The sequence below is a fragment of the Petromyzon marinus genome, chromosome 58, assembly GCF_048934315.1.
Source record: "Petromyzon marinus isolate PM22_M1 ecotype Great Lakes invasive population chromosome 58, UKy_Petmar_22M1.pri1.0, whole genome shotgun sequence".
NCBI classification, from domain to species: Eukaryota; Metazoa; Chordata; class Hyperoartia; order Petromyzontiformes; family Petromyzontidae; genus Petromyzon; species Petromyzon marinus.
In genome coordinates, this window is record NC_133724.1 from 2,010,990 (window position 1) to 2,031,930 (window position 20,941).

Consider the following 20,941-nt stretch of genomic DNA (forward strand, 5'->3'; position numbering starts at 1 on the left):
TAGCTAGTTGTGTTTTTTTTAAGAAGCGACCTGTGTGGCCTCATCGTTACCGCGTGGATATTGACAGCAGTGGCCAGATGAACTCCAAACGCGTGGGTGATGTCGATTCGAAATGTGGGGAGGGAGACCCCAGAGAAAATCCAACAGAGAGAGAGACACGCAGACTCCATAGATACAGCAGCAGCAGGCGTCGGGGTTGAACCTACGACCTCCTGTGTACCAGGCGAGGTAGTTAACATCTCCTAGCCACCGTGGCGCGCGCCCCCACGACTCGGCACGGGGGGGGGGGGTGGGGGGCAGGACGTCGCTCGCAAACACAAAACACCGCACGGCAGCAGCAGCAGCAGCATCACGCGGAGACCGTCTGGACTGCGCGGGGTACGCGGAGGTGTTTATTGGTGATAGTGATCATGGTGGTGATTGTGATGATGGTGCTGGTGGTGGTGATGGAGGTGATGACGATGGTGGAGATGATGGTGGTGGTGGTGATGTGATAGTGGTGATGATGGTGGAGATGGTGGTGGTGGTGGAGATGATGGTGATGATGGTGCTGGTGGTGATGTGATAGTGGTGGTGATGGTGGTGATAATGAAGGTGGTGATGATGGTGCTGGTGGTGATGTGATAGTGGTGATGATGGTGGAGATGGTGGTGGTGGAGATGATGGTGCTGGTGGTGATGTGACAGTGGTGATGGTGATGATGGTGCTGGTGATGATGGTGCTGGTGATGATGGTGGTGGAGATGATGGTGGAGATGGTGGTGATGGTGATGATGGTGCTGGTGATGATGGTGGTGAAGATGGTGGTGGAGATGATGGTGGAGATGGTGGTGATGGTGATGATGGTGCTGGTGATGATGGTGCTGGTGATGATGGTGGTGGAGATGATGGTGGAGATGGTGGTGATGGTGATGATGGTGATGATGATGATGGTGGTGGTGATGATGGTGATGATGGTGATGTGAGAGTGGTGATGATGGTGCTGGTGATGATAGTGATGATGATGGTGGAGATGATGGTGGTGATGGTGATGATGGTGATGATGGTGATGTGATAGTGGTGATGATGGTGGTGATGGTGATGATGGTGATGATGATGGTGGAGATGATGGTGGTGATGGTGATGATGGTGATGATGGTGATGTGATAGTGCTGATGATGATGGTGGTGATGGTGATGATGATGGTGGAGATGATGGTGGTGATGGTGATGATGGTGATGTGATAGTGGTGATGATGATGATGGTGGTGATGGTGATGATGGTGATGATGATGGTGGAGATGATGGCGGTGGTGATGATGGTGATGATGGCGATGTGATAGTGGTGATGATGGTGCTGGTGATGATGGTGGAGATGATGGTGGTGGTGATGATTGATGATGGTGATGATGGGACCCGGCGCGATACTCTCCAGCCACCACTGCCTGCCGGTGGGGGTGGTGGCCGGGATCGGTGGGGGGGGGGGGTCGCTCCACGGCGCTCCACGGCGCTCAGACGATGCCGTCAGATGATTCCGTACTGCGCCAGCTCGTGCAGCTCCAGGTGGTTGAACGCCTCCCACGGGCAGATGACGGTGATGTCTGCACGCCAGGGAGAGGAGAGGTCAGCCGTCGATGCTGCTGCTGCGTCTGCTGCGTCTGCTGTTGTGTCTGGGACAGCATCGGCGGTGCGCGTGGTGCCGCATCGCACCGCCGATGAGGCACGGCTGGCTGACGGACGGCACGACAGGAGGTCGACGGGAGATTCATCAACATCGTCGGTCACCCGTCCGGCGCGTGCCCAAGGCTCCCCACCCCGGGTCACATCGCCGCTGGGGCTCCGCCCATCGGCCGGTGGCGATGGGCGGAGGCGGCGTGAGCGGTGAAGCGCGCCGCCGCTACGAACCTGGCGACCTAGGCGCCGGTGACGCCTAGGTCGACTCGGCCTCAAATGGGTGCCCGTCGGCGGTGCGCAGTAAGAGACAAAGGCGGCCTCGGGCGTGGTGCTGCCCACCCACAGTGCCGCCACTCGCTTACGGCACTTGCCCCGGCGGTCTGTTGAGGCTACACGGGGGACCTTTGTCTTTGTGGAGGTGCAGTACACTATACACTAGTACAGTACTAGTGTATAGTGTAGTGTATAGTGTAATCTACTAGTACAGCACTCGTGTATAGTGTAGTGTATAGTGTAGTCTACTAGTACAGCACTAGTGTATAGTGTAGTATACTAGTACAGGACTAGTGTATAGTGTAGTGTATAGTGTAGTCTACTAGTACAGAACTAGTGTATAGTGTAGTATATAGCGTAGTATACTAGTACAGCACTAGTGTATAGTGTAGTATACTAGTACAGCACCATTGGTAGTGTGTTGAAGAGCCAAGCCACAACATTTACAATCTGAGTACGACGTTTCGCCAGTAATTACAACCAGCTTCATCGGGCGACAGCATTCAGATATCTGGAGAAGTCCTCCTGTTGCGTTCCTTATGTTGTGGCTGGGTTTGTGGGTGGGTGGCAAGCCCCGTCGACCCACAGACGTTGTTGATGATAACCTCTCGAGCAGTGGGACACCGTCGCCTGTGCCCAGCCACGGCTTCCCTTCAGCCGGGTCGCGAACCCAAACGTCGTACACCAGTGGCCTCCCGTCGCAAGGCCAACACGGGGCCACCGGTGGCCTTTCGTGCGGTCCCCCCATCGTCGGCGGTGCTGCTGTCAAACCCAATAAATTCTTTCAAATGTGTGGCGGCCCTCACTCACACTGATGATGTCTTATCGGCCGAAGTGTCCCCCCCCCCCCCCCACTGAAGATTAGTGAAGAGCACTGTTTTATATACGAAGTCTGCACACCACGTCCAGTATCCGTCACTCTCACGACTGCTCGCGGGATCTGATGAGTGGCGCTGCACCGACTCGCGTGTACGCGCACACAGAGAGAGCAGCGCGCCCGCGGCAGACGTTCACGTGGCGGTGCGGCGAGTGGATTCGAGTCTCCCATGGGTACGGCGATTGCTTGGGTGCTGCCCGGCGCTCGCACGCTTTTTGGGGTTTTCTCCGGGAACTCTGCGCTGCCTCGCACGTGTAGCATCGATCACACTTCTTGGATCGTGCTACTGCTGCTGATGCCACCATCCTAGAATCTCACCACTCAGACCCAGCAGAACGCTGCTGCTGATGTCACCATCCTAGAATCTCACCACTCAGACCCAGCAGAACGCTGTTGCTGATGTCACCATCCTAGAATTTCACCACCCAGACCCAGCAGAACGCTGCTGCTGCTGATGTCACCATCCTAGAATCTCACCACTCAGACCCAGCAGAACGCTGCTGCTGATGTCACCATCCTAGAATTTCACCACTCAGACCCAGCAGGACGCTGCTACTGCTGCTGATGTCACCATCCTAGAATCTCACCACTCAGACCCAGCAGAACGCTGCTGCTGCTGATGTCACCATCCTAGAATCTCACCACTCAGACCCAGCAGAACGCTGCTGCTGATGTCACCATCCTAGACTCTCACCACTCAGACCCAGCAGAAGGCTGCTGCTGCTGATGTCACCATCCTAGAATTTCACCACTCAGACCCAGCAGGACGCTGCTACTGCTGCTGATGTCACCATCCTAGAATCTCACCACTCAGACCCAGCAGAACGCTGCTGCTGATGTCACCATCCTAGAATCTCACCACTCAGACCCAGCAGAACGCTGCTACTGCTGATGCCACCATCCTAGAATCTCACCACTCAGACCCAGCAGAAGGCTGCTGCTGCTGATGTCACCATCCTAGAATCTCACCACTCAGACCCAGCAGGACGCTGCTACTGCTGCTGATGTCACCATCCTAGAATCTCACCACTCAGACCCAGCAGAACGCTGCTGCTGATGTCACCATCCTAGAATCTCACCACTCAGACCCAGCAGAACGCTGCTGCTGCTGCTGTCATCATCCTAGAATCTCACCACTCAGACCCAGCAGAACGCCGCTGCTGATGTCACCATCCTAGAATCTCACCACTCAGACCCAGCAGAACGCTGCTACTACTGCTTCTGATGTCACCATCCTAGAATCTCATCACCCAGATCTGGATGAACGCTGCTGCTGCTGCACGAACCGAGTGAAGCAACACGGACGTCCACATTAATCAACACCTCCGCATTCGAGACCCAAAACGTCACCATCGAACCTCCTCCTGCCTGTGACATTCCTCCTCCTCGTCGGAGACACTGGTGGTGGACCTATCATCCTCAGCGGAACGTAAACTACGGGTGGATGGGCACGTTTCCTTCACAGTTGGGAGAATTCAAGACGCGAGCCATAGCAGACCGACTGTGATCATGCGACCCTAAACTGTGGACCATGTAGCGAAGCCACTGAGACACAGAGATACGTAGAGACCCATAGAGATACATAGATGATACATAGAGACCCATAGAGATACACAGAAACCCATAGAGATACACAAACCCATAGAGATACATAGATGATACATAGAGACCCATAGAGATACATAGAGATACACAGAAACCCATAGAGATACATAGATGATACATAGAGACCAATAGAGATACACAGAAACCCATAGAGATACATAGATGATACATAGAGACCATAGAGATACATAGAGACCCATAGATGATACATAGAGACCCATAGAGATACACAGAAACCCATAGAGATACATAGATGATACATAGAGACCCATAGAGATACATAGATGATACATAGAGACCCACCGAGATACATAGAGACCCATAGAGATACATAGATGATACATAGAGACCCATAGAAATACATAGATGATACATAGAGATACATGGATGATACATAGAGACCCATAGAGATACACAGAAACCCATAGACACATAGATGATACATAGAGATACATAGAGATGAATAGATGATACATAGAGACCCATAGAGATACACAGAAACCCATAGATATACATAGATGATGCATAGAGACCCATAGAGATACAGAGATACACAGAAACCCATAGAGCTACATAGATGATACATAGAGACCCATAGAGATACACAGAAACCCATAGAGATACATAGATGATACATAGAGACCCATAGAGATACATAGATGATACATAGAGATACACAAACCCATAGAGATACATAGATGATACATAGAGACCCATAGAGATACATAGATGATACATAGAGACCCATAGAGATACACAGACACCCATAGAGATACATAGATGATACATAGAGACCCATAGAGATACATGGATGATACATAGAGACCCATACAGATACACAGAAACCCATAGAGACCCATAGAGATACATAGATGATACATCGAGACCCATAGAGATACATAGAGACCCATAGAGATACACAGAAACCCATAGAGACCCATAGAGATACATAGATGATACATCGAGACCCATAGAGATACATAGAGACCCATAGAGATACATAGAGATACACAGAAACCCATAGAGATACATAGAGACCCATAGAGATACATAGATGATACAGAGACCCATAGAGATACATTAAGACAAGAAGTTCACGCATGCAAACCACAATCTGTGGACCGCACAGTAAAACCACTGTGGCCTACGCTGCTTCAACGCAGGAGGAGGAGGAACAGCGACACGACACGAACTCTCTGTCTCTGCTGAAGGCCTCTCTCGTCGTGGCCATCAGCAACAGGAGACCTCCACATTGGCATCGAGATGCTGCTGCCACACGGCATGCATACATAGTCTATAGGTACAGTGTTAGTCTATGGGTCCAGTGTTAATCTATAGGTCCAGTATTAGTCTATGGGTCCAGTGTTAGTCTATAGGTCCAGTAATAGTCTATGGGTCCAGTGTTAGTCTATGGGTCCAGTGTTAGTCTATGGGTCCAGTGTTAGTCTATGGGTCCAGTGTTAGTCTATGGGTCCAGTGTTAGTCTGTGGGTCCAGTGTTAGTCTGTGGGTCCAGTGTTAGTCTATGGGTCCATTGTTAGTCTATGGGTCCAGTGATGGGTCCAGTATTAGTCTATAGGTCCGGTGTTAGACTATGGGTCCAGTGTTAGTCTATGGGTCCAGTGTTAGTCTATGGGTCCAGTGTTAGTCTATGGGTCCAGTGTTAGTCTGTGGGTCCAGTGTTAGTCTATGGGTCCATTGTTAGGCTGTGGTTCCAGTGTTAGTCTGTGGGTCCAGTGTTAGTCTGTGGGTCCAGTGTTAGTCTATGGGTCCAGTGTTAATCTATGGGTCCAGTGTTAATCTATGGGTCCAGTGTTGGTCTATGGGTCCTGTGTTAGTCTATGGGTCGAAGTGTTAGTCTATGGGTCCAGTGTTAGTCTATGGGTCCAGTGTTAGTCTATGGGTCCAGTGTTAGTCTACGGGTCCAGTGTTAGTCTATGGGTCCGGTGTGAGTCTATGGTGTCCAGTGTTAGTCTATGGGTCCAGTGTGAGTCTATGGGTCCTGTGTTAGTCTATGGGTCCGTGTTAGTCTATGGGTCCGTGTTAGTCTATGGGTCCGTGTTAGTCTATGGGCCAGTGTTAGTCTATGGGTCCCGTGTTAGTCTATGGGTCCAGTGTTAGTCTTTGGGTCCAGTGTTAGTCTATGGGTCCAGTTTTAGTCTATGGGTCCAGTGTTAGTCTATGGGTTCAGTGTTAGTCTGTGGGTCCGTGTTAGTCTATAGGTCTAGTGTTAGTCTATGGGTCCAGTGTTAGTCTATGGGTCCGTGTTAGTCTATGGGTCCAGTGTGAGTCTATGGGTCCAGTGTTAGTCTATGGGCCAGTGTTAGTCTATGGGTCCAGTGTTAGTCTATGGGTTCAGTGTGAGTCTATGGGTCCGGTGTGAGTCTATGGTGTCCAGTGTTAGTCTATGGGTCCAGTGTTAGTCTATGGGTCCAGTGTTAGTCTATGGGTCCAGTGTTAGTCTATGGGCCAGTGTTAGTCTATGGGTCCAGTGTGAGTCTATGGGTCCAGTGTGAGTCTATGGGTCCAGTGTTAGTCTATGGGCCAGTGTTAGTCTATGGGTCCAGTGTTAGTCTATGGGTCCAGTGTTAGTCTATTGGTCCGGTGTTAGTCTATGGGTCCAGTGTTAGTCTATGGGTCCGGTGTGAGTCTATGGTGTCCAGTGTTAGTCTATGGGTCCAGTGTGAGTCTATGGATCCAGTGTGAGTCTATGGGTCCAGTGTTAGTCTATGGGCCAGTGTTAGTCTATGGGTCCAGTGTTAGTCTATGGGTCCAGTGTTAGTCTATTGGTCCGGTGTTAGTCTACGGGTCCAGTGTTAATCTATGGGTCCAGTGTTAATCTATGGGTCCAGTGTTGGTCTATGGGTCCTGTGTTAGTCTATGGGTCCAGTGTTAGTCTATGGGTCCAGTGTTAGTCTATGGGTCCAGTGTTAGTCTATGGGTCCAGTGTTAGTCTACGGGTCCAGTGTTAGTCTATGGGTCCGGTGTGAGTCTATGGTGTCCAGTGTTAGTCTATGGGTCCAGTGTGAGTCTATGGGTCCTGTGTTAGTCTATGGGTCCGTGTTAGTCTATGGGTCCGTGTTAGTCTATGGGTCCGTGTTAGTCTATGGGCCAGTGTTAGTCTATGGGTCCCGTGTTAGTCTATGGGTCCAGTGATAGTCTTTGGGTCCAGTGTTAGTCTATGGGTCCAGTTTTAGTCTATGGGTCCAGTGTTAGTCTATGGGTTCAGTGTTAGTCTGTGGGTCCGTGTTAGTCTATAGGTCTAGTGTTAGTCTATGGGTCCAGTGTTAGTCTATGGGTCCGTGTTAGTCTATGGGTCCAGTGTGAGTCTATGGGTCCAGTGTTAGTCTATGGGCCCAGTGTTAGTCTATGGGCCAGTGTTAGTCTATGGGTCCAGTGTTAGTCTATGGGTTCAGTGTGAGTCTATGGGTCCGGTGTGAGTCTATGGTGTCCAGTGTTAGTCTATGGGTCCAGTGTTAGTCTATGGGTCCAGTGTTAGTCTATGGGTCCAGTGTTAGTCTATGGGCCAGTGTTAGTCTATGGGTCCAGTGTGAGTCTATGGGTCCAGTGTGAGTCTATGGGTCCAGTGTTAGTCTATGGGCCAGTGTTAGTCTATGGGTCCAGTGTTAGTCTATGGGTCCAGTGTTAGTCTATTGGTCCGGTGTTAGTCTATGGGTCCAGTGTTAGTCTATGGGTCCGGTGTGAGTCTATGGTGTCCAGTGTTAGTCTATGGGTCCAGTGTGAGTCTATGGATCCAGTGTGAGTCTATGGGTCCAGTGTTAGTCTATGGGCCAGTGTTAGTCTATGGGTCCAGTGTTAGTCTATGGGTCCAGTGTTAGTCTATTGGTCCGGTGTTAGTCTACGGGTCCAGTGTTAGTCTATGGGTCCGGTGTGAGTCTATGGTGTCCAGTGTTAGTCTATGGGTCCAGTGTGAGTCTATAGGTCCTGTGTTAGTCTATGGGCCAGTGTTAGTATATGGGTCCGTGTTAGTCTATGGGTCCCGTGTTAGTCTATGGGTCCAGTGTTAGTATATGGGTCCAGTGTTGGTCTATGGGTCCCGTGTTAGTCTATGGGTCCCGTGTTGGTCTATGGGTCCAGTGTTAGTCTATGGGTCCCGTGTTAGTCTATGGGTCCAGTGTTAGTATATGGGTCCAGTGTTGGTCTATGGGTCCCGTGTTAGTCTATGGGTCCCGTGTTAGTCTATGGGTCCAGTGTTAGTCTATGGGCCAGTGTTAGTCTATAGGTCCAGTGTTAGACTATGGGTCCAGTGTTAGTATATGGGTCCCGTGTTAGTCTTTGGGTCCAGTGTGAGTCTATGGTGTCCAGTGTTAGTCTATGGGTCCTGTGTTAGTCTATGGGTCCGTGTTAGTCTATGGGCCAGTGTTAGTCTATGGGACCTGTGTTAGTCTATGGGTCCGTGTTAGTCTATGGGACCTGTGTTAGTCTATGGGTCCGTGTTAGTCTATGGGTCCAGTGTTAGTCTATAGGTCCAGTGTTAGTCTATGGGTCCAGTGTTAGTCTATGGGCCAGTGTTAGTCTATAGGTCCAGTGTTAGACTATGGGTCCAGTGTTAGTATATGGGTCCCGTGTTAGTCTTTGGGTCCAGTGTGAGTCTATGGTGTCCAGTGTTAGTCTATGGGTCCAGTGTTAGTCTATGGGCCAGTGTTAGTCTATGGGTCCAGTGTGAGTCTATGGGTCCAGTGTGAGTCTATGGGTCCAGTGTTAGTCTATGGGCCAGTGTTAGTCTATGGGTCCAGTGTTAGTCTATGGGTCCAGTGTTAGTCTATGGGTCCAGTGTTAGTCTATTGGTCCGGTGTTAGTCTACGGGTCCAGTGTTAGTCTATGGGTCCGGTGTGAGTCTATGGTGTCCAGTGTTAGTCTATGGGTCCAGTGTGAGTCTATAGGTCCTGTGTTAGTCTATGGGCCAGTGTTAGTATATGGGTCCGTGTTAGTCTATGGGTCCCGTGTTAGTCTATGGGTCCAGTGTTAGTATATGGGTCCAGTGTTGGTCTATGGGTCCCGTGTTAGTCTATGGGTCCCGTGTTGGTCTATGGGTCCAGTGTTAGTCTATGGGTCCCGTGTTAGTCTATGGGTCCAGTGTTAGTATATGGGTCCAGTGTTGGTCTATGGGTCCCGTGTTAGTCTATGGGTCCCGTGTTAGTCTATGGGTCCAGTGTTAGTCTATGGGCCAGTGTTAGTCTATAGGTCCAGTGTTAGACTATGGGTCCAGTGTTAGTATATGGGTCCCGTGTTAGTCTTTGGGTCCAGTGTGAGTCTATGGTGTCCAGTGTTAGTCTATGGGTCCTGTGTTAGTCTATGGGTCCGTGTTAGTCTATGGGCCAGTGTTAGTCTATGGGACCTGTGTTAGTCTATGGGTCCGTGTTAGTCTATGGGACCTGTGTTAGTCTATGGGTCCGTGTTAGTCTATGGGTCCAGTGTTAGTCTATAGGTCCAGTGTTAGTCTATGGGTCCAGTGTTAGTCTATGGGCCAGTGTTAGTCTATAGGTCCAGTGTTAGACTATGGGTCCAGTGTTAGTATATGGGTCCCGTGTTAGTCTTTGGGTCCAGTGTGAGTCTATGGTGTCCAGTGTTAGTCTATGGGTCCTGTGTTAGTCTATGGGTCCGTGTTAGTCTATGGGCCAGTGTTAGTCTATGGGACCTGTGTTAGTCTATGGGTCCGTGTTAGTCTATGGGACCTGTGTTAGTCTATGGGTCCGTGTTAGTCTATGGGACCTGTGTTAGTCTATGGGTCCGTGTTAGTCTATGGGTCCTGTGTTAGTCTATGGAGAAGCGGCACGACACGAACTCTCTGTCTCTGCTGAAGCCCTCTCTCGTCGTGGTCAACAGCAGCAGGAGACCTCCACATTGGCTTCTAGCTCCTGCACAATAACCACAGTGCTGCTGCTGCAGGCATCGTGCGGGAGAATAGAATTCATGGAGTCGGCCAAACATCCCAATGTAGGACAGCAGAGCTTGGGCAGTTGTTGGCGGTGCCGATTCTGCAGGCGGTCTTCTCACCCTCGTCTCTCGCCTCCACCCCGCACCGCTCACCCCGCACCGCTCACCGCTCATCCCCTCACCCCTCACCGCTCACCCCTCACCCCTCACCGCTCACCCCTCACCCCTCACCCCTCACCCCTCACCGCTCACCCCTCACCGCTCACCCCGCACCGCTCACCGCTCACCCCTCACCCCTCACCCCGCACCGCTCACCCCGCACCGCTCACCCCGCACCGCTCACTGCTCATCCCCTCACCCCTCACCGCTCACCCCGTGGTGAGCGCAGTGAGCGAGTCGCCACTTACCCCTCACCGCTCACCCGGCACCGCTCACCCCTCACCGCTCACCCCTCACCACTCACTGCACTCACCGCTCACCCCGCGGTGAGTGCAGTGAGCGAGTCGCCACTCACCACTCACCCCTCACCGCTCACCCCGCGGTGAGTGCAGTGAGCGAGTCGCCACTCACCCCTCACCGCTCACCCCTCACCACTCACCCCTCACCGCTCACCCCGCGGTGAGTGCAGTGAGCGAGTCGCCACTCACCAGTGCCCAGACCCTCCATGCCGGGGATGTCGTCCCCGAACCTGCGGAGAGGCAGAAAGGAGAGCGGCAGTGAGCGGGCAGGCCTCTGGCTAAACAACAACTATTAACTCGTATTAACTATTAACTCGTATTAACTATTAACTCGTATTAACTATTAACTCGTATTAACTATTCACTCGTATTAACTATTAACTCGCATTAACTATTAACTCGTATTAACTGTTAACTCGTATTAACTCGTATTAACTCGTATTAACTATTAACTCGTATTAACTATTCACTTGTATTAACTATTAACTCGTATTAACTATTAACTATTAACTCGTATTAACTATTAACTCGCATTAACTATTAACTCGTATTAACTCGTATTAACTATTAACTCGTATTAACTATTAACTCGCATTAACTATTAACTCGTATTAACTATTAACTCGTATTAACTATTAACTCTATTAACTATTAACTCGTATTAACTCGTATTAACTATTAACTCGTATTAACTATTAACTCGTATTCACTATTCACTCGTATTCACTATTAACTCGTATTAACTCGTATTAACTATTAACTCGTATTCACTATTAACTCGTATTAACTATTAACTCGTATTCACTATTCACTCGTATTCACTAGTAACTCGTATTCACTATTAACTCGTATTAACTCGTATTAACTATTCACTTGTATTAACTATTAACTCGTATTAACTATTAACTATTAACTCGTATTAACTATTAACTCGTATTAACTATTAACTATTGACTTGTATTAACTATTAACTCGTATTAACTATTAACTCGTATTAACTATTACCTCGTATTAACTATTAACTTGTATTAACTCGTATTAACTCGTATTAACTATTAACTCGTATTAACTATTAACTCTTATTAACTATTAACTTGTATTAACTAGGATGAACTAGGATTAGCTTTACCAGGGAAGGTTTGCCGAGCTGTGAAGCTCTTGTTTTTTATTATTTGACGCTTTTATTTAACTCACTCTGTCGTTGTTGTATCCTCAAATCTTGTAACTCAATTGTAACCCACTTCCCAATGTGGTATCGACTGCAAACTTGGTATACTAATATAATACTGATGACAATACTATATTCTATCAAAAAAAATATTTTTAAAGATGCATTTGTATATGTTATGTTTCGGCTTGGGTCTAATTGCCCACGCTCAACTAACGTTGGCTGTAATTGCCCACGGTCCCCCTAGCGTTGTGGCAAGCTTCGGGCCCACTTTCTGGACTCGTGGAGTTCTTCCATTACTAGTACGGTACACTTCATTAAAGCGTGTTTATATATTTTTTTTAAGTATTTTTTTAAATATTACTTATTTCAGAAGCCACCTCATCACCGCAGATGATAGCTCAATGAAATGGGGATCATCATCGCCTGGACATTCATGGCAGCAGGCAAATTCTCTGACCCAGTGGAACTTCTTAACCGGTGGGGGGGGGGGGGGCACGCTGCACCCCCAGGGGCTGCGAGGCGCGGCCCAATTTGTTTTATTTATTTTAGAAGGGTAGATCAGCGAAAACACAAATTAAGCACGGGTACGTGAATACAATTCGCGTTGATCCATCAAACCCCTGCGTACTCTTTGGTTCTATTCGGTAAAGTCACGTAGGTAAAAAATAAAACAACAAAAATCACGACGTTTCGGCCACAACACAAGTGGCCTTCATCAGGTGAAGGGACCAGGCTGTCTCGAGGACAGCGCTGGAGTGAAACACAGCCACGCTCAGACCGCGACCTTTAAGCTGTGTGCGAGGAAACAAGGTGCCTTGACAAAGGAATTGGTATCGACTGCAAACTTGGTATTTATGAACATTTTTCACTTTTGTTTTAAGCATTGAGAACTAAAGGGGATGCCAGGATGCATTAGATTCGAGACGCGTGTTTCTAAAACGAAACTACAAACGAGTTTTTAGTTTTTATTTCACCAGGTCAGGCCCCACTGAGCCGTGAAAAATGTTTTTCAGCAGCGACTTGGCCATCACAAATGATAGCTCAAGGAAGTTGGCTTATCATCATCATCACGTGGACATTTGTATCAGTAGTTAAGTACTCCAAACGCGTGTTATTGATTCTAAATGTGTGTACGTATCTCCGTGTATGTGTGTATCTCTGTATGTCCGTGCGTATGTGTGTATCTCTCTGCGTGTATCTCCGTGTGTGTATCTCTGTGTTGTCTCTGTATGTAGCTCTGTGTGTGTATCTATGTGTATGTATCTGTGTGTGTATTTCTGTGTGTATCTCTGTGTATGTATATGTGTGTGTATCTCTGTGTATGTATGTGTGTGTATCTATGTGTATGTACATGTGTGTGTGTCTCTGTGTGTATCTGTGTGTGTGTATCTCTGTGTGTATCTGTGTGTGTGCGTCTCTGTATCTGTGTGTGTATCTCTGTGTGTATCTCTGTGTGTGTATCTCCGTGTGTGTGTATCTCCGTGCATGTATGCCTCTCTGTATGTCCGTGGGTATGTGTGTATCTCTCTGCGTGTATCTCCGTGTGTGTATCTCTGTGTGTGCCTCTGTATATAGTTCTGTGTGTGTATCTCTGTGTGTATCTGTGTGTGTATTTCTGTGTATCTCTGTGTGTGTCTCTGTATGTAGCTCTGTGTGTGTATCTCTGTGTGTGTATCTCTGTGTGTGTATATCTCTGTGTGTATGTGTGTATTTCTGTGTGTATCTCTGTGTGTGTCTCTGTATGTATCTCTATGTGTGTGTATCTCTTCTAGATTTGAAGCTTTCGTGACTGCAAGGATCCATACTCTATATCCATACTCTATATCGGGGAGCGACATGTCTCTGACCGAATTCGCGAGCACAAATCAGATTTGAAACACGGCAGAACGAATTCTTCTGCCGTGGCTGACCACTGTTACAACGCTGTGGGTGATCACGATGTAGTGTTCTCCGATACAAAGGTCCTTTACAAACCTATAGGTTATCATCAGAGATGTGTCCACGAGGCAATTCAGATTTACAAACACAGACACAGTTTCGACCGAAAAGATGGTTTCAAATTAAGCAATCATTGGAAAGATGTTCTAAATCATACCAAACATTAAACTTATTTTCAATGGTACAGTATATTTATCCAAGTAGTGATATACCAAACTTTCACAGCAGCTTATTTCCCTTCAAAACAACGTTTGTAAACTCCCTCCCCCCCCGTGTTGTTACTCTATCAGCACTTTATGCTAATTCCTTTGTCAAAGCGTTTGGTTTCCTCCCACACAGCTTAAAGGACGCGACCTGGCTTGACTTTCTTAATTCCTACGCTGTCTTCGTGACAGCACGGTCCATTCACCTGATGAAGGCCACTTGTGTTGTGGCCGAAACGTCGTGATTTTTGTTGTTTTATTTTTTACCTGTGTATCTCTGTGTATGCATGTGTGTGTGTATCTCTGTGTGTATCTGTGTGTGTGTATCTCTGTATGTACCTGTGTGTGTATCTCTGTATGTACCTGTGTGTGTATCTCTGTGTATGTATCTGTGTGTGTATCTCTGTGTATCTGTGTGTGTATCTCTGTATGTACATGTGTGTGTGTCTCTATGTATCTGTGTGTGTGTGTATCTCTGTGTGTATCTGTGTGTATCTGTGTGTATGTATCTATGTATGTACCTGTGTGTGTATCTGTGTGTATGTATCTCTGTGTGTGTATCTCTGTGTGTATCTGTGTGTGTATCTGTGTGTGTATGTATCTATGTATGTACCTGTGTGTGTATCTCTGTGTGTATGTATCTCTGTGTGTGTATCTCTGTGTGTATCTCTGTGTGTATCTGTGTATGTATCTATGTATGTACCTGTGTGTGTATCTGTGTGTGTATGTATCTCTGTTTGTGTATCTTTGTGTGTATCTGTGTGTATGTATGTATCTATGTATGTACCTGTGTGTGTATCTGTGTGTGTATGTATATATGTATGCACCTGTGTGTGTATCTATGTGTGTGTATGTATCTGTGTGTGTATATCTCGGTGTGTGTGCGTGTGTGTATCTCGGTGTGTGCGTGCCCACCCACCCCTGTATGCCTTTCTTGGGCGGCTTGCTCTTGAACTGCCGCGTCTGGCGCTGCTTGAACTTGGAGGGGCCCCTCCGCGGTGTGGCGGGGCCCCCGCTCACTTTGGTGGGGGCCATCAGGGCCCCCGAGGTATTGGCAGTCGCCAGGTTCATCGCGGGTCAACTTTGACCCCCACAGCTCCGCCGCCCCTCCCCCCAAAATCCCTTGACCTTTGGGATTGACCTTGCCGCTGCTGCCGCTGCTGCCGCGTGGTTCGGGTCACCGGACGGAGGAGAGTTCAGGTCACCGCTCTGTCTGCAACGTCAAAGTCCATCACTCCGTAACATCATCAAGCGGAGTCGGAGTCCTCTTAACAGTCGTCGTTAACATCATCATCGCTAACACCATCATCATCGTCGTCGTTAATATCATCATCATTGTTATCTTCATCATCATCATCATCGCTTACACCATCATTGTCGTCGTTATCACCATCATCATCGCTAACACCATTGTCGTTGTCGTCGTTAACATCATCATCGCTAACATCATCATCGCTAACACCATCATCATCGCTAACACCATCATCATCCCTAACACCATCATCATCGCTAACACCATCATCATCGTCGTCGTTAACATCATCATCGCTAACACCATCATCATCGCTAACATCATCATCATCGCTAACACCATCATCATCGCTAACACCATCATTATCGTCGTCGTTAACATCATCATCGCTAACACCATCATCATCGCTAACATCATCATCATCGCTAACATTATCGTCCCACCGGTGGTATATACTTTGGGCTCTGCTCGACCCTTTTTATTCGCCATCAGAACCAATGCCGGATTATAAGCTCGGTGCGGGGCCTGTAGCATGATGTTATAAAATAAAATAAAAAGACGTAAATATTAAAACACAAATTGTTTTACTTGCGCAGTAAAGTAATTGTATTTTTTCATTTGCTACACAGCCAGATAATACGACAAATCGATAACCTTGAACACTCATTCGTTCGTAAAAGTTGAATACCAGTATAGTACTATAGTAATAGATGCAGAATCACTGAAGCGGAATTGATATCCTGGAAGCATTTAGCGCGGGGCCCTTGAAAGTGCGGGGCCCGTAGCTACACGTGCAGTAGCTACTGCACGTGTAGTAGCTACTGCACGTGTAGTAGCTACTACTACTACACGTGTAGTAGTAAGTAGTAGCTACTACTACACGTGTAGTAGTAGTAGCTACTGCTCAGTGAGGGACAGTATAAAAGTTGGTACCCGGAGAGCTGAGAGGAGTTCGACTCAAGCAAGATAAAGAGCCAGTGAAGAAAGAAGAGCGACTAGCCAGACCCTGGGACTCCTTTGGCTCGCTGTCCTTTTGAGGGCCGGGCAAAGCAAGCCAGGCTGTGACCCCAGAGCCGAGAGGCCCGATGTCCTTCTGAGGGCCGGACTCGTGGGGCTGGTGGTCGGGACCTGCGCCGAAGCTGGGCCAGGTCAGATAGCATCCTGAGAGAGGACCAGGATAGAGGGAACCAGGGAGCTAGCGTGGGCTAGAGCTCGGGGAACGTTCCCGCTGTAGAGTACGGGTGAAGAGGCCGTTACCTCTTCAAGTATCAGATTCGCCACTGTAATTGAAGCGTCTGTAATAAATACGTGTTGCCTCCAATGAACAGTCTCCGACGTCAATAAGGCCACTACACTCGTATACACTCTACACTACACACTAGTGCTGTACTAATAACGAATTGGCACGTTCTGTTTACGTGACAACCCTTAAGAGTTGGCTGTGTCGGGTCGTGGCGGGTTTAACGATGCAACATTTATATATTTACGCGATCTAACCCAGAAAAATCCCTCTTATCTTGTGTTTTTACCCATCCCATCAGCCGCTCACAGAGCCTTCTGTGGGGAGTCCACCATCCCATCAGCTGCTCACAGAGCCTTCTGTGGGGAGTCCACCATCCCATCAGCCGCTGACAGGGCCTTCTGTGGGAGGTCCACCATCCCATCAGCCGCTCACAGGGCCTTCTGTGGGAGGTCCACCATCCCATCAGCCGCTCACAGAGCCTTCTGTGGGAGGTCCACCATCCCATCAGCCGTTCACAGAGCCTTCTGTGGAAGGTCCACCATCCCGTCAGCCGCTCACAGGGCCTCCTGTGGGGAGTCCACCATCCCGTCAGCCGCTCACAGAGCCTTCTGTGGGGAGTCCACCATCCCATCAGCCGCTCACAGGGTCTTCTGTGGGGAGTCCACCATCCCATCAGCCGCTCACAAGGCCTTCTGTGAGGAGTCCACCATCCCATCAGCTGCTCAGGGCCTTCTGTGAGGAGTCCACCATCCCATCAGCCGCTCACATGGGCCTTCTGTGGGGAGTCCACCATCCCATCAGCCGCTCACAGGGCCTCCTGTGGGGAGTCCACCATCCCATCAGCCGCTCACAGGGCCTTCTGTGGGAGGTCCACCATCCCATCAGCCGCTCACAGAGCCTTCTGTGGGGAGTCCACCATCCCATCAGCCGCTCACAGAGCCTTCTGTGGGGAGTCCACCATCCCGTCAGCCGCTCACAGGGCCTTCTGCGGGAGGTCCACCATCCCATCAGCCGCTCACAGGGCCTTCTGTGGGAGGTCCACCATCCCATCAGCCGCTCACATGGGCCTTCTGTGGGGAGTTCACCATCCCATCAGCAGCAGCAGCGTGCTCTGCGCGAAAGGGAAACTCTGCACAGGTTTTGGCACTCGGAGTCTCATCAGCAGTGAGAGTCGCGCTCGGTCGAACAGACGCCGGTGATCTGCTGCCCGGATGTAATGTTACAGGCAAACATGAAACCTCTCTCTCTCTATCTCCTCCTCGTCTTTATTTTATTGAATGTTTAAATCTTACCAGGTAAGGCTCCAATGAACAAACGTGGCTCTCTTTTTTTTCTTTCCAGAAACGACCCCTGCCTATCGCGAATGCTCGCTGTACAAAGTGGCTTCTTGTTATCATCATCACCACCACCACGTGCAAATGTTGCAGCAGTCGCTAGATACTCTAAACGCGTGCTCGTTGATTCTAAATGCGGAGTGGGGGGGGAAAACCCCGGAGAACAATCAACGCGATCGTGGGGAGAGAGAGAGAGGGAGAGACACGCAGACTCCAAATATACAGCAGCAGCAGGCGTCGGGGTCGAACCCACGACCTCCTGTGTACCAGGCGAGGTAGTTAACATCTCACCACAGAGAGAGACACGCAGACTTCAAATATACAGCAGTAGCAGCAGGCGTCGGGGTCGAACCCACGACCTCCTGTGTACCAGGCGAGGTTGTTAACATCTCACCACAGAGAGAGACACGCAGACTTCAAATATACAGCAGTAGCAGCAGGCGTCGGGGTCGAACCCACGACCTCCTGTGTACCAGGCGAGGTAGTTAACATCTCACCACAGAGAGAGACACGCAGACTCCAAATATACAGCAGCAGCTGCAGGCGTCGGGGTCGAACCCACGACCTCCTGTGTACCAGGCGAGGTAGTTAACATCTCATAGCCACCAGCAGCACCACGGGGACGTCGCTCGCAAACACAAATCACCGCACGACAGCAGCAGCAGCAGCATCACGCGGAGACCGTCTGGACTGCGCGGGGAACGCGGAGGTGTTTATTGGCGATGGTGGTGGTGATAGTGATGGTGGTGATGGTGGCAGTGATGGTGATCGTGGTGATGGCGATGGAGTTAACATCTCTCCCACGGTGGCGCCCCAGGATGCGTCCCGGTTCCACGCGGAATGACAACAACACACGCAGGCGTGGTGGTGTCTCCGCACAGATAGATTCGAGAATCCCTTGCTGTGCCACCATCCAATGGCCACAACTTTCATGATCATCGTTATCATTATCATCACACACCGGCGATTATTGCTTTTGCTTTGACTGCTAAAGAGTTAGGTACCTGTCTGGGCTGATGCTGCTGCTGCTGATGACGCTGCTGATGGTGCTGCTGCTGATAGTGCTGATGCTGCTGCTGATGACGCTGCTGATGGTGCTGTGGCAGATGGTGCTGATGCTGCTGCTGCTGCTGCTGCTGATGACGCTGCTGATGGTGCTGTTGCTGATAGTGCTGATGCTGCTGATGATGACGCTGCTGATGGTGCTGTTGCTGATGGTGCTGATGCTGCTGCTGATGGTGATGCTGCCACTGCTGCTGATGATGGTGCTACTGCTGATGATGATGCTGCTGGTGATGCTGCCGCTGCTGCTGATGATGGTGCTACTGCTGATGATGATGCTGCTGGTGATGCTGCCACTGCTACTAATGATGGTGCTACTGCTGATGATGCTGCTGGTGATGATGCCGCTGCTGATGATGATGATGTTACTGCTGCTGATGATGATGCTGATGCTGCTGCTGGTGATGATGCCGCTGCTGCTGATGATGCTGATGCTGGTGTCAGGTTGGGTCGGTCGGTGTGAGCATCTGGCAGGATTAGAGTTGGGATGGATTTTCAACACGGATTAAATATAATCTTACTCTGGTATTACCCTGCTTATTAGAGCGGCATCACTATCACTACACCATCACTATCACTACATAATCACTATCACTACATCATCACTATCACTACACCATCACTATCACTACACCATTACTATCACTACACCATCACTATCACTACATCATCACTACACCATCACTATCACTACACCATCACCATCACTACACCATCACTACATAATCACGATCACTACACCATCACTATCACTACACCATCACCATCACTACACCATCACCATCACTACACCATCACTATCACTACACCATCACCATCACTACATCATCACTATCACTACATCATCACCATCACTACACCATCACTATCACTACACCATCACTATCACTACACCATCACCATCACTACACCATCACTATCACTACACCATCACTATCACGACACCATCACTATCACTACACCATCACTATCACTACACCATCACTACACCATCACCATCACTACATAATCACTATCACTACACCATCACTACACCATCACCATCACTACACCATCACCATCACTACACCATCACCATCACTACACCATCACTACACCATCACTATCACTACACTATCACTACATCATCACTATCACTACATCATCACCATCACTACACCATCACTATCACTACATCATCACCATCACAACACCATCACTATCACTACACCATCACCATCACTACACCATCACCATCACTACATCATCACTACATCATCACCATCACTACACCATCACTATCACTACACCATCACCATCACTACATCATCACTATCAGGGTCCCCCGCCATCCCCCAGGTCCCCTTCACCAGGGCCCCCTCTCACCCCAGGTCCCCCCAGGTCCCCTTCACCAGGGCTCCCTCCTCTCCCCCCAGGTCCCCTTCACCAGGGCCCCCTCTCCCCCCAGGTCCCCTTCACCAGGGCTCCCTCCTCTCCTCCCAGGTCCCCTTCACCAGGGCCCCCTCTCACCCCAGGTCCCCTTCACCAGGGCCCCCTCTCACCCCAGGTCCCCCCAGGTCCCCTTCACCAGGGCTCCCTCCTCTCCCCTCAGGTCCCCTTCACCAGGGCCCCCTCTCCCCGCAGGTCCCCGTCACTCCGAGGCGACAATGGCCGGAAAGGAGACGCCGCCCATTGCCCATCCTGTGTCCCCGTGTCCCCCACGTGCGGCACCGCGACTCGCGGAGACCCCCATTGTCTCCACGTGTCCCCATCGTGTCCCTGTGTCCACGTGTCCCCATCGTGTCCCTGTGTCCACGTGTTCCCATCTCCCCATCGTGTCCCTGTGTCCCCGTCTCCACGTCTCATTATCTCTGTGTCTCCACAGTCTCCGTGTCTCCCTGTGTCCACGTCTCCACGTCTCCCCATCTCCCTATCTCCACAGTCTCCACGTGATCTCGTGTCCCCGTCTACACGTGATCCTGTCTCTCCGTGTCCCCG

The 20,941-nt window shown here is 49.6% G+C and overlaps 1 protein-coding gene across 1 annotated transcript; it reads right to left on the reverse strand.

The window, feature by feature from the left end:
- Positions 1 to 365: 365 nt before the first annotated feature.
- Positions 366 to 20,294, reverse strand: LOC103091763 (retinal rod rhodopsin-sensitive cGMP 3',5'-cyclic phosphodiesterase subunit gamma). Its single transcript, XM_032976156.2, has 4 exons — positions 18,907 to 20,294; positions 14,993 to 15,286; positions 10,951 to 10,991; positions 366 to 1,578 (listed from the first exon to the last, which is right to left on the reverse strand). The coding sequence occupies exons 2-4, from the start codon at positions 15,142 to 15,144 to the stop codon at positions 1,502 to 1,504; spliced, it is 270 nt and encodes an 89-aa protein (XP_032832047.1). The 5' UTR covers positions 15,145 to 15,286; positions 18,907 to 20,294; the 3' UTR covers positions 366 to 1,501.
- Positions 20,295 to 20,941: the final 647 nt, after the last annotated feature.

What these genes read in the sequence shown, in the direction of transcription:
- LOC103091763 (XM_032976156.2), bottom strand. Translation starts at nt 15,144, where the DNA reads ATGAACCTGGCGACTGCCAATACCTCGGGGGCCCTGATGGCCCCCACC. An exon ending in CCCAAGAAAGGCATACAGGG is followed by an intron (nt 10,992 to 14,992) that starts GTGGGTGGGCAC and finishes GCCTCTCCGCAG; the next exon opens with GTTCGGGGACGACATCCCCG. An exon ending in CATGGAGGGTCTGGGCACTG is followed by an intron (nt 1,579 to 10,950) that starts GTGAGTGGCGAC and finishes CCTGGCGTGCAG; the next exon opens with ACATCACCGTCATCTGCCCG.